The sequence below is a fragment of the Neoarthrinium moseri genome (genome assembly GCF_022829205.1).
Source record: "Neoarthrinium moseri strain CBS 164.80 chromosome Unknown scaffold42_Wmoseri_CBS_16480, whole genome shotgun sequence".
NCBI lineage: Eukaryota > Fungi > Ascomycota > Sordariomycetes > Amphisphaeriales > Apiosporaceae > Neoarthrinium > Neoarthrinium moseri.
This window is the reverse complement of record NW_026055156.1, coordinates 124,927-137,176: the sequence shown is the minus strand read 5'-3', so window position 1 is coordinate 137,176 and position 12,250 is coordinate 124,927. Positions and strand designations below refer to the sequence as shown.

Genomic DNA, 12,250 nt, shown 5'->3' with positions numbered 1-12,250 from the left:
TTGTTTTTTGTTGCGGGTTGGTTGCTCCTCTGTCGACGTTATGTGCGTAAGTTGACCAGGGTACGCCTGAAGAGGAGAAGACCAGTCCTACAGATATTCCTTCTTGGCGTGCCTATTTTCGTCGACCCCAAAGACGAATGCGTCCTCTACTCGTCTAGCGTGTGTTCTGGGTGGACTATCTACGGAGAAAACACTGATATTGCCCGGTTGGTCCCAAATGCTCGGTGTTCTGCTGGACGAACTGGGACAGTGCGTATTTTGAGTTCCACTCGACACACTTATTGGATAGGAGAAATTTCGAGGTGCTGACGAAGGAGAGAGTTGATGCTGTGCTGCGTTCTGTGATTTCCTGACTTCTCTTGGGAGGAACCAAGTACCTGTAGGCGATTCGTTGATATTGAACGGTCCAAAGTCGGTCATGGTTTGTCAAGTGAAAGGTCCGGTAGAGGCAAGCCCTTCTCGTTCGAAAGCGCAGAGCGATTTCTTGTCTCTCATATGAAGCAAAGATGGTATATGCCAACGTCGAAGGGAAAGACGTCTGGCCAAGGCGAGCAAGATTGCCGGATTCTTGTGGGACGGGTGCCTGCGACGAAACGTGGAGACCTGACTTCTATAGTCTAAAAGTTTGAACCAAGGACAGTTGAGGTGGGCCCTTGGGTCTGGGGGTTGAGCTTGTAGTGTACGGTCAACAGTTAGCTGATGGTGCTAACAAACCGCACGGGTCGGAGGTTTTTCGCTGGCACGTCGTCAGCCTCTCGTACGACCCCAAGCATACACACTCGCGATGTGCCTAGTTTCTCCGAGGCCTGACAGGGTCAGATGCGACACAATTGATGGCGTTCAGAGGAGATTGGGAAGAATATCAGTCTCGGAAAATGAGAATAGGCAGGCATAGATAGAAAGGTGCCCCGAACGCCCCTCGCGGCAGCAACAGACGTCGTGGCAGCAGTAGAGTCAGAGTACTCTCTGCGGGCAGTCGAGGTATCGAGTGGTGCGATGGATGGATTTCAATTCTGCACGGAGCCGAGACATGCGACACACGTGGGCGAGCGAAAGAAAAAGTGTTTTGAGATGGGACGAGGAAGGCACGAGATGCGAGGGCTTATTAGACTTCGTACCGCACGCCTAGCCACAACCTTCTGCCATCGTCAATATGCAACCTTCCGATCTAGGTCGTCGTGCACAATCCATATGCGGTTTTCTTCAGCTGCATCTCACCTACAGCCTGCTCTAGCCATGAACCAGATATTGCTTCTTCTGGGGGGGGGTTTGACAGGCCGTGCTGCAGCGCGCAGCCGCAGCTCTCGCCCATGCATTGGGATGACAATGGATCAAGCCAGCAAGTGGGCGCGCGGCTTATAAAGAAGAAAGTCTAGGCGAAGACTGCCCACGCGTTGCGGGTAACCGGGCTTCAGCTCGGTCTACTCAAGAAGGACGCCACCCAGCCGTTTTTAGTGTAAAAAAAGAAAATCACAAGCACCACTCAAATGAACTGTCAGTCATCAATGTCTAGCTTGCCTCGGCCGCCATACATCTGCAGCCGGCTCGAGCCAAAGAGATCGACAGAAGCCCTCGTGGGCAGATATCAGAGCGCCACTACATGCACATTTTGACGGTCTATCGACGAACTAGCCTAGGTACCTCCAGAGCACAAGCAACCTGTGACTAAAGGCGGACCGACTCCGTATGAGCCGGATCTCCATTGCGATTCCCCATTATGTGACCTTTTGGTTCCAGCAGCCCGGATAGTTTCGCTCGGCTGCTGGTTACATGTGCCCATCCCGATTCGGATCGATTTTGAGTTGGAACCGCCGTTATGCCTACCATTAACCGTAGCTAATCACCCCATATGGTAAGGATTGTGCAGCTGGGAATGCAACGGATCTATCCAACGTTGCGAGACCCCGGACGCTCTACGGAGATACAAGTAGAGCTCACGTAGCAGCGCCGCGGGTTCTTGAGGGATTACGTCCACGGAAAACTGTAATGCTTGCGGATTCTGCCGCAACTTTGCATCCACGGGACAATGTTTCATCGTACTGCATACCTAGATACCGGCTAATGTAAGCAAATGTTTCGAAAACCCGCGGGGCTGGATAATCGCTGTCTTGGAGACAGACAGTATGCCGGCACCCGACAAAGCTCTTTGACACTTGCCTTGCAGCTATGTGCCAGATAGCGGCCGCCTCTGGCGGTGTGGCCCCGGATGTGGCACTGGAATCGAGACTAAGATGAGTTCAATCGTTGTATCATGGAACTAGCGATACATCTAAGCTCAAGTCTTGTGCCTTTCTCTCTCACAAATAGTAGGGATAGAACACAATATACACGGGAACCGACATTCGAATAAGGACCAACGACACAGATATGAAATAAGTCTTATCTATCTATCGAGTGTCATAAAACGGTGTGAACAAATTGTATTGTATCTACAACGTGCTGGGCCTGTTCTGATGATCAAGTATGCCTATACAAGTACCGAAGCCGGGTTAGTGGAAAAGCCTCGAAGAGTTCCGAGCTATCTATGACGATTACAAGCCAGGCCAATCGTATAGATAATAAATGCACATATCTTCAATTCTGACGGTGCCCCTTGTGCGCAGATACTGTCAATCAAATACGCCCTCTCTCATACATTACAGCACTCCCCAGTCTTGTGATCAAGAGTGCCTGTCATGTCCTGACCAAGACGTGGCGTAGTTGAGTAATCCTAGGCGACAGTTCTAGCAAGTGGTTCATAGGATGGACCTCCCTAGATGAACTGTGTAGAAATGGTTCTGACACCTCACAGGAGTTTATATGCAGAAGGGGCACCACAGGGATTAATAGTCGGCTTCAAATAAAGACCTGACGCAGCATAATTCGGCATTTAACATTCTAATTGAGGGCGCCTAGAGACTCCAACCCTGAATATATGTAGACTCTAATGAAGGGGGGCATAGGGAAGATGCACGAAGGCAGGGGTCCTGAACCCACGTCGGCAACCTTATCTCTATTGATGGGTCAAAGTTTGGGGATTCGATGTTCTCTCGAATTTACTACAGCTATTTCACTACAGCTTTATCTTTCTTATAGATCACTGTCTGCACAGTGTTAGCTTGTTTGTAAGAAGGGGAGCAGCCTTGTAGGTGGCTTCTGTCGCTCGTATGGTAGGACATTTAGAGAAATTGCTTCAACACGTTTCTAGGACAGCGCAGTGCGCGATACTGTGAGCACCTGCCACCCCTCTGCGTCGTTCGTCATGATTTCATGCAGCCACCGCGTTTCTGAAGGAATCGCATACGCCGCTCAACAGATTGATGCCCTTCAGGCGATTTCAGGAGAGTCCAACTGCCGGTACCTGGCAGGCGGCCGCGACATAATGGAACGTCAGTGCATTTGTAGTTCGACACCAGGGTCATTGAATGTGCCATTGCCATAAGAGCTTGCTTGGTTATCACAGTTGTAGGACTCAGAAGAATGCTAGAAGGTCGGTCTATAAGATGTTTATGTATACAATCATCTAAATACGGGATGCAATCCCAATATACACACAAGAATAGAATAATAATCAAGAAGTTTGCAGCTCAGCTCTCACTGCCTCATCATACCGCCCCCGAACTGAACCCCGGACACAGCGGAGCATCACAAGGCCCCAAGTTGTCACCAGGTGATTTCAGCCTACGCGTAGCTTAGAGAGCCCGGGCAATGCGGCTTCTCTTGACACGGCGAGTGCAAGAGCTCTCCTCCTCCTCGGAGGCATCAGCCTCGCTGGTGGCGTTGCCGGCAGCAGCGCTGGCAGTAGCGCCCGAGCCGAAGATGGCGGGGCCGGGGAAGGGGTAGCTGGTGGCGCCCGAGTAGATGCTGTAGTTGGGGCTGAAGCCGGGGTCGGTGGTCTTGTAGCCGCCGGGGAACTTGATGGTGTCGGTGGGCTCCTGGCTGGCGCCGCTGTTGGTGACCTCGACGTGGGCGCAGTTGAAGTAGAACTCGGTGCGGCTGGGGCGGTGCAGCGCGTTGTGCTCAATGCGGACCAGGTACTGGCCCGCGGGCACGTTGGCGGGGATCTTGAAGTCGAGCGTGTTCTTGTTCCAGACGAGCCAGTTCTCGCCGGAGGCCTGCATGGGGAACGTGGCGCCGAGCTCGTGGATCTTGAACCAGTCGCCAGAACCGTCGTAGCTCTTGACGTCGCCGTTGGGAGCACGCGACATGTAGACCTGGATAGGTCCGGGGTGCTGGATCTTGCCGGCAAGGTTGGTGCCAAAGGCAAGAGAGTCGCCGGCCTTCACGGTGGCGACCTTGGTGTTGGCGGCGTTGGCTTGCGCGCCTGTGTTGCAGCGCAGCTCGTTGCTCGACAAGATGTCGAAGCCGGCGTGCGGCTGGTAGCCCTGAGTGGACCTGCGGACGTACTCAAACTCGGCCGACTTGACGCCGTTGACGATCAGGTGAGGGAAGAAGTAGTGGGCCGAGGCGAAGGAGGAGAAGAAGGCAGCAGTGGCCGCGAGGGTGGGGATAGCGTGAACCATTGTGATAGATGTTGTTATAAACGGCGTGTTGTGTAAGGCTATATCTCGACGAGAGTGAGAGCTGCGAAGAAACGAATGAATGACTGCTCGACTAGCGAGTGTGAATGAATGGAATGAATGAACGATGGTGTACCAGAATTGCCGAACTGCTATCATTGGGATTTCGACGTATGTTATATACATACTATACTTTACCTCGCTCCAGTGACATCCCTGCTGAGCCTCATAGCCGAAGCAGCATTAGCAATGGAGTGGACACAGCATGCGGTGGAGATGCTGACAAGAAGGTTAGCAACAACTCTATCGCGTGATTAAGGCCCATTCGTCTCAAGTATAAACCCTGGCCGATCTTCGCAAAACCCGTATAGGTAATTCGCGCCCGTTCGAGATTCGCCTGTTGGGCAAGCGCTAGCAGGGTATAGCAGAACCTCCTCTGTAAGCGGTAAGCCTACCCCATCCCCTGTCGAGATTGGCGGCTACCGATTGGTAGTCCTGAGCGGCCAAGGTAATTCATCCCATGTCGACGAACGACGGCCGAAACGACGCCACACCTTGGCACGGCGCCTGATCCTCAGATATATTGTGCCCGGGCAAGGAGGTGCATTCAGCTCATGGGGCGGCTCCTGGACAAACCCAGGAGCCTGGATAGCACCAACTGTGTCGCGGGAATCGTGCCGCCGCCCAGGCTCGAAGACGTTGGTGGCCCGTAAAAGGTCGCCGATTCTCCACAAATAGGGGCTCTGCAGTGGAAACATGGGGTTCTGTATCGTGTATGCCGCTATCCCTTCATCTAGGTACCCCACTAGAACGTTTTCGAAATTCCACCGTAGTCGCTACTTACATACGCGTATCCGTAGATCAACGGCAATTCGCTGGAGGTCGATAGGGCGGCTGTTTAAAGAGAAGCCTGAGACGACATCCTTGGAAGAGCGAGCACCCTGCCGCCTCACTGGCAGCCAAGGCAGTGGTGGCCAAGTGACGTTTGGATGTTGACCTGCACAATGAGGACCCTGGCTTGCATTATATCGTAATCAATTTGTTGGCTCCCTTGGCTTTTCAAGTGGGCCGTTTCCTCATCGGTGACGGCGTACAAGAGCCTCCCTCAACCCTTTACCCCGGCTCTTGGGCGGCCAAGTCTCCAAGATCCAGCCTTGGACGTTGGGAATTAATGAGCACCTGGAGCGTCGTTTCAGCAGTCTGAGTGGTCTACAGCCCAAGCGAGTCAGATTCAGTACGTGCGTGGAAGAACTTTTATCATCAGTAGAAGGCTGTGTGATGTGACATCAATCTGAGAGAGTCGAGGAAACATTCCGAGGATCATCAGAAACGCCTTATGCCATAGATGGGGTATATCAAAATGCTTTATCAGGAAAGAGGCGACGGAGAAAACAAACTAGGCCTCCGGTTCTGCTTTCTTCCAGACCAACCTCGATGACCGTCCAACTTACGCCGATACCATGCAGAAACAAATCTCCTCAAGCTTTCTTTCCTGCCGAGCTTTATGCAATCAATCGACCACTGTCTAACGCCCTGCAATTTTCTCCAGTTTTCCGTAGTACAGGCCAATGAAGTATGCGCAACGGTAATCGTTGCGCCTCGCGCCTCGCGCCAGCTTCATAGCGTTGGCAAATGGTGTGCCAACGAGCAAAGAGACACCCTGTAAATTCAAGCCAAGGGCTTGTTACGATTGTGAAGCCCAGGCTTCAACCTAGCGGAACTTGGCCATCTCCTCCAAGAGCTCGTTCAGGTCATCGTCACTGATTTTGTCCTGGAGGGACGGGATCAGGGTCTTGGCCTCTTCGGCATCAGCACAGCAGAGGTTGCCTGTCTGCCTGTTAGTCTTCTCGCCTGCCGCAGATTCACAGCGCGCTCAATGAGATGTAAGAGCATTGCACCATGGGACCAACATACCAAGCTGCGCTCGTTCGAACTTATGGAACTCCTTGTGCGCACCCAGCAGTCGCTCTACGGCCTCGACGTTCTCCTTCTTCTGGAATCGCGCAAAGTTATCGAGGTAGTCAACCGTCTTCGTGAGCATCCTATCCGGTGGGTGACCCGTTAGCTTCTAGTGTTCAAATGTCGGGGTGGCGCTCATGTCCAAAACGCGGATGAGCCCCATCTGCATGCGAGCAGGGACGGCTATTTGAAGTGAGACGTACTCGTTCTTCTCCACGTCCTTGCCCTCCACCCGGCGCTTGTGAACCAGCGCATTGATGACCAGCGAGGCCTCGGACAGGGTGAGGGTGGTCACGTCCTGGAACTCGCCGAGGTTCAGCACTGTCGAGGCCTCTTCGTTGCCCGGCGGTATCGGCTTGGCACGCGAGGTCATCGGGTTCGCGGCGCGACGGGCGCCGTTGCTCGGATTAGACATGGTCGGCTGAGGCGGGTGCTGATGCTGTGCTCGAGGGTGTTGGGCAGCGCCCGGCGACAGGAAACTCGGCGAGGCACGAGGGGAAACCGGCGTTGCTTCGACGCACCGGAGCAAGGCGCTTGCAGATGTGCACAAGACAAATGCGCGATGGGATGGGCGGAATGAGGGCGGCGACTGTCGCAAGACTCGGTTTCGCGCAGTGAGATGGATAAGATTGAACGTTCCCGTCGCCGACTCAGGTCGAATGCGGCTCTCATCTAGGCGACAGGGAAGCTATTGGCTAACTCTGCTTGTACCTAGGTACCTACCTCGCCTGCCTTTGATGTGGGGTCAACTGCCCAATAGTTAGTTACCTGTTGGTGGCCGAAGCTCCAGCACTCAAGCCATATCAGGAGCTCAGGCAGCGACTCTACATATCGTGAAGTATTACGTACTTTCTCTGTATTTCTCTTGCAGGGCTCACTTGTAACATGTTAGCGATGCGTGGCGACTGTAAGTGAGACACTGAACTTGGAGGTGAAGTGAATCTGGTTCTGCAGCCGCACTGTACGCTGTCCAGTTTCCTCAGCCCATCTGGACGCTATCTCTGGCTACTTCCCATGAATGATATCCATGCCACCAGCCATTTCACTTGGGGGCCATGGGTGGCTATCTAGGTACGAACGAACTTTCTATTGCTACACAAGAGGAATCAACATCACGGGAACTAGTCCGATGGCTCGAAGACGCAACCGCGCTGTCCAAAGTGTTATTGCCAAACCCTGTGTAGTGTTGGATGGGCCACAAACAGTTTGACTCTCTAGGAATCATTGTCCTCAAGACATGTTTTGATATCCTATACTCACAATTACATACTTGGGTATGTATGTAGACACTATAAACATTCATATGCAGTTCCTGTTTCATACCTCGTACATCCAGGTGTAGCCTTGCGCTAGGTTCAGCACTCACCCTGGGTAAACTTCGGATTACTGTCTGGTGAGACGCCTCACTGATCTCGCCTAGGGAACTCCACTGGAGATCGAGACTCCAGCCCAGCGTTGGACGATTGGAGCGTTGACCTGAGTTAGATGCCGAATGTGAGCAGCGCCGGCAGAACAAGCAAACACAAGAATGAGTAATTAGAGAACCGCACGATCGAAAACAAAACCCATCACGCATTCTCGCCGGGGATACCGCCAAACTGATCAGGCCAGGATGTAAGCTTTCGCAGTCCCAACCCAGATTCGGGGACAAGTATACTCACTGGCATCTCAGGGGTGTCCTGGCGCTCATCATCATCAACAAGGCCGGCGGTCTGATCTACAACCGCACCTTCGCCGAGGGGCTCAACCAGCTCAACACCAATGACTATCTCGTGCTAGCTGGTACATTTCACGGGTATGTCACATTGTAGGGTATTGGGGAAACAGGGCCTGGCCTGCAATGTCGCCGTTGCCCCCTTACCGTCCCTCCCCTCCCCCAAGGACGGACACGTTGTGGTAGATGCTGCGAACGCTGACACTCGGCCCGCAGAGTCCACGCCATCACAGCGCGGCTCAACCCGCTGAAGGCGCACCAGGGCGCGACGCCCCCGGGCACGCGGCCGGAGCCGCCGTCGGGGCTGGAGGTGCTGGAGACGGAGAACTTCCGGATGCAGTGCTTCAACACGCAGACGGGCATCAAGTTCCTGCTCTTCACCGACACGCTGCAGACGGGCGTCAACGAGGGCACCATGCGCCGCGTGTACGAGCTGTACGCCGACTACGTCATGAAGAACCCCTTCTACCAGCTGGAGATGCCGGTGCGGTGCGACATGTTCGACCGCAAGCTGAACTCGTACATCCGGGAGATTAACAATTCTCGGTGAGCGAAGGGGGAACTAGTGGAGAGCACAGCGGAAAGCCCAGTGGGACCCCTGAGTTTCCGGAGTAATGTGTTTGGTGTTCGGAGGTAGACCAAGTTAGAGAGGTCTTGCATGGCCACGGCGTTCGGCGTTCTAGTCGTTTGTGCTCAGTTCACAGCAAGGGGAGGTCAATTCAGAATGTCCTGTTAATGCATGATTGGTATTTCCCCACAAGGTCTCGCCGGATTCTCTGGTCTATTATGGTACACACGCAGCAAGCCCAAGCCCAACTCCGACCCCTGAGCCGTGATCATGACTAGTCCATTGTGAATGATGGATCAGAAGTCCATATCTATGAGGTGTCCATCGTGTCATCGTCCTTCTTGCTGTCCTTCTTGGACGACCCGCTTCCGCTGGGCTCGCCCTGGTCATTCAGCAGGGGCTGGTTCTCGCCCTCCTCTTGGATGCCCTCCAGGTTGGTCTTGTTGGATGATTCTTGTTCCGACTGTGCCTGCCGTGCCTGCCGTGCGTTCTCCTCCTCCATACTCATGCGCAGGGCCAGTGCCAGCTCGGGATCGGCACTCGGGTCAAAGTCGAAACCGCCAAAGTCGCCGCCTCCGCCACCACCCTCCATACCTTCGCCGCCGGCACCAGCGCCGGCGCCGGCATTCGCACCCATCATGATGGGGGAGGCTATCAGCTGGTCACTCAGCAGCTTGCCGCTGGGCGGTATGACGACCAGATGTGAGTTGTCGTTGCCCTTGACGACATTGTTGAATGCCTCGAGCTTCTTGTGGACTTCATCGTCGTCCAGGTCGCCGAATAGTACGAAGTCGATATCGATTGTGCTCTTCTTCATCTTCTTGGCAAGGGACACCAGCTTCTTCTCGTCGTCGGTCACGTCGGAGCAGACGAAGACGATGATTCGTTGACGTTGGGACTTGTTCTGTCGGTGCTTCAGGGCCAGCTGCGGACGGGGAAGAGTCAGCTCTCGTGCGGACAGGGTCAGGGAGGGACAGGGGAGCGTGGCAGATGAAGTAGCAAACTACACGAAGGCAGACGTACACTAGCGATCTGGATGCCGGTGGCAAGATGTGAGGTCCCCGAGATCTTCTTCTTGGTGCGGTGCAGGCCGTCTAGCAGCTTTCCGCGCTCCGTAGTCAGGGTCGACAGGACCTCCGGGCCCTTGCCGCCCATACTCATCAGGCCTACCGAGGATTCCGGGTTGCCCTGTGTGATGGAGTCGAAGAGGATGTTGATGGAGTCGGCCTGGGCGTCGAAGCGGGTGGGCTGGTAGTCGCCATTGCGGGAGCTCTCGCTGTTGTCAGCAATGATCATCACTGCTTCGAGAGGCATCTTGACGGCGGTTGCGGGATGTGCTGCGGCTTTCTGCGTCCTTATGGGAGGGAAGAGGTGGGAGGGTTGATGGGGGACGGGACAGCAGCTGACTGGGACTCGGGTATGGGGAAAGGCTGGAAGCTTCAAACGTAAGGCGATCGCAGCCTTGAACGCAGTTGGGTCCTCCGTCAGGTGTGCAGTACGTACCGTGCCGTACCTACTGCAACTTGGTCAACTTACCGAAGTCGATCTAGACGCAAAGTGCTAAGGAGCTCGGGCCACAGTTACATCAGATACGGTACAGACCTGCAAGTATCCGGACACTTCCATCTGTGACAAGAGCCTGCATCGGTTGCTCGCGAGACTCAGAACACAGAACATGTCCAGTGGAACTGCTTCTTTGTATAATTATACCAGCGGTACTCCTTTTTTTTTTGTCCCGTGTTATCCGCGTAGGTAGGCGTGCAGCATTGATCGGTCGTCATCCGGGGGTCTGGTGAGGTACACACCAACATCGCAACTCGATCCCTGCACAGGTACCGCCAAGCTTTTGGGGAAGGCCAGCCCGCCGCTAAAACCGCCGCGGCACTTTGTTTACTTTGGCCGTGTGCGAGAACGGGTTTGCATCCATCACCGACAGTTGCATCGTGTTACGCGTAGAAGCCCGGCAATTTGCCCCTTTGGACACAAACCTCAGCAGCTCTTCACCACTGCAAAACCATCGGACGCGCCTTTTCTCCCCCGTTCGGCATCATGGCGCCCACACGGCCACGGAAGCGCAAGTCGGACCAGTCCACGAGTTCCTTCGAGCAGAGGAGCCCCATCAAGAAGAGGAAGATGGGCCTGACCCTCCCCCAGAAGCAGGCTTTGATCGAGAACCTCCAGCTGGAAAGTAAGAAGCCTGTTCACCACAACGCGTTGCCAACGCCTCGATCAGCCCTGACTGACCACACTGGCACAGTAACGGAGCGCGCCCGAAGATTACGAGCCCAGTATAATGTACAGGCACAGCAGCTGCGGTCTCGCGTCGAGATGCGCGTCAACCGAATCCCGAGGGCCCTGAGGCGACTGAAGATGGCCGACCTGCTGGCAAAGCACTCAGAACCCGCCAAATCACGACCTGCTCGATCTCCGTACGTTGCCAGACCTCCACCTGTGCCCACCAAGGACGGCGCGTCACCAAAGCCTATCCCGCGGAAGCCTGTGTCAGCCGATGGCCACCAGCGTGGCTTCAAGCGCCTGAGGTATGATGGGAGCGGTATTTCTTATTATGCAGATACAGGGGCCTGTACGCGTTCTATTTGCTAACAGCATTGCAGTGATGGCGTAGTCGGGTTTGAAGACAAGGAAAACTCGGTCGAGCCTGTCGGCCAGCCTAAGAAGAAAGGCCGTGGCCCTTTTGCCGCTGTTGATGCTGCGCGGACACAGCCTAGCCAAGTGCTTTCACCGACCTCTACAAACCTGCGCGTCTTGCCGCGCGCAGTTGAGCGCCCAACCTCCCCAGCTAAGCATCAGACAGAACGTCCCGCTTCTTCGCCAACCAAATCTTTTGGAGCAAAGTCTACGTCAAATCTATTGTCCAATATGGTGGAAAAGGCGAAGTCGACCCGTGGGGGAACTACCGGCAGACATAAACTGGCGTCCTCTACAATCACAAACTCGAGCGCAACTTCGGGCACTACCAGAGGCAGGAAACCAGGTGTGCCCTCTTCAGCCACCACGGCGAACACGCGCGGCAAGAGGAAAAACAGCCAGGCCAGCGAATCAAGCGAAGCGAGTACAGGCACCGTCATCAAGAAGACCAAGGCGGCATCAAGGGCAGCCCCAGCAAAATCGGCTACCGCGCCCAAGCGCACAGTCATGGGCACTATCAAATCAGCCACCACGAAGAAGCCAGCGACCGCCAAACCGGCGGCAGCGCCAGCAGCCACTGGAAGGACCTTGAGGAAACGTCAGGCGTAAAGACACAGCCCCGTATATTGTATGAGAAGTAACGCATTGTTTTCGGTGTTGGTGGACGGCAGGAGTCAAGGAGTTTGGGCAAGTGTTTGTTTATAGGATAGGACGGCTTTTTTGGTCTTGCGGCTGCAATGAGAGACAGCCTGAGGGCCTTGTGTTTGGTTACGCAAAGCGCCACAGTACATGATTCCTCCAGCCCCCGCCCGATGAGTCTATACCTGCGCGTGTTGCTCGTAGATATTCCAATCCTAGTAA

General features: G+C 54.5%; 5 protein-coding genes across 5 annotated transcripts; 2 read left to right on the top strand and 3 right to left on the bottom strand.

The window, feature by feature from the left end:
• Window positions 1–3,671: 3,671 nt before the first annotated feature.
• JN550_009327 (uncharacterized protein) lies at window positions 3,672–4,502 on the bottom strand (the record flags this gene model as incomplete). The annotated part of the gene is made up of 1 exon (XM_049321387.1): window positions 3,672–4,502. One exon carries the CDS (start codon window positions 4,500–4,502, stop codon window positions 3,672–3,674), a length of 831 nt encoding a protein of 276 aa, XP_049168684.1.
• Window positions 4,503–6,210: 1,708 nt separating this feature from the next.
• Window positions 6,211–6,873, bottom strand: JN550_009326 (uncharacterized protein; the record flags this gene model as incomplete). The annotated part of the gene is made up of 3 exons (XM_049321386.1): window positions 6,211–6,326; window positions 6,414–6,541; window positions 6,662–6,873. The coding sequence occupies 3 exons, from the start codon at window positions 6,871–6,873 to the stop codon at window positions 6,211–6,213; spliced, it is 456 nt and encodes a 151-aa protein (XP_049168683.1).
• Window positions 6,874–7,943: 1,070 nt separating this feature from the next.
• On the top strand, window positions 7,944–8,722 carry JN550_009325 (uncharacterized protein; the record flags this gene model as incomplete). The annotated part of the gene is made up of 3 exons (XM_049321385.1): window positions 7,944–7,990; window positions 8,131–8,253; window positions 8,389–8,722. 3 exons carry the CDS (start codon window positions 7,944–7,946, stop codon window positions 8,720–8,722), a joined length of 504 nt encoding a protein of 167 aa, XP_049168682.1.
• A 328-nt stretch (window positions 8,723–9,050) lies between these two features.
• Window positions 9,051–10,054, bottom strand: JN550_009324 (uncharacterized protein; the record flags this gene model as incomplete). The annotated part of the gene is made up of 2 exons (XM_049321384.1): window positions 9,051–9,665; window positions 9,764–10,054. 2 exons carry the CDS (start codon window positions 10,052–10,054, stop codon window positions 9,051–9,053), a joined length of 906 nt encoding a protein of 301 aa, XP_049168681.1.
• Window positions 10,055–10,789: 735 nt separating this feature from the next.
• On the top strand, window positions 10,790–11,998 carry JN550_009323 (uncharacterized protein; the record flags this gene model as incomplete). Its single annotated transcript, XM_049321383.1, has 3 exons — window positions 10,790–10,928; window positions 10,998–11,280; window positions 11,356–11,998. The coding sequence occupies 3 exons, from the start codon at window positions 10,790–10,792 to the stop codon at window positions 11,996–11,998; spliced, it is 1,065 nt and encodes a 354-aa protein (XP_049168680.1).
• Window positions 11,999–12,250: the final 252 nt, after the last annotated feature.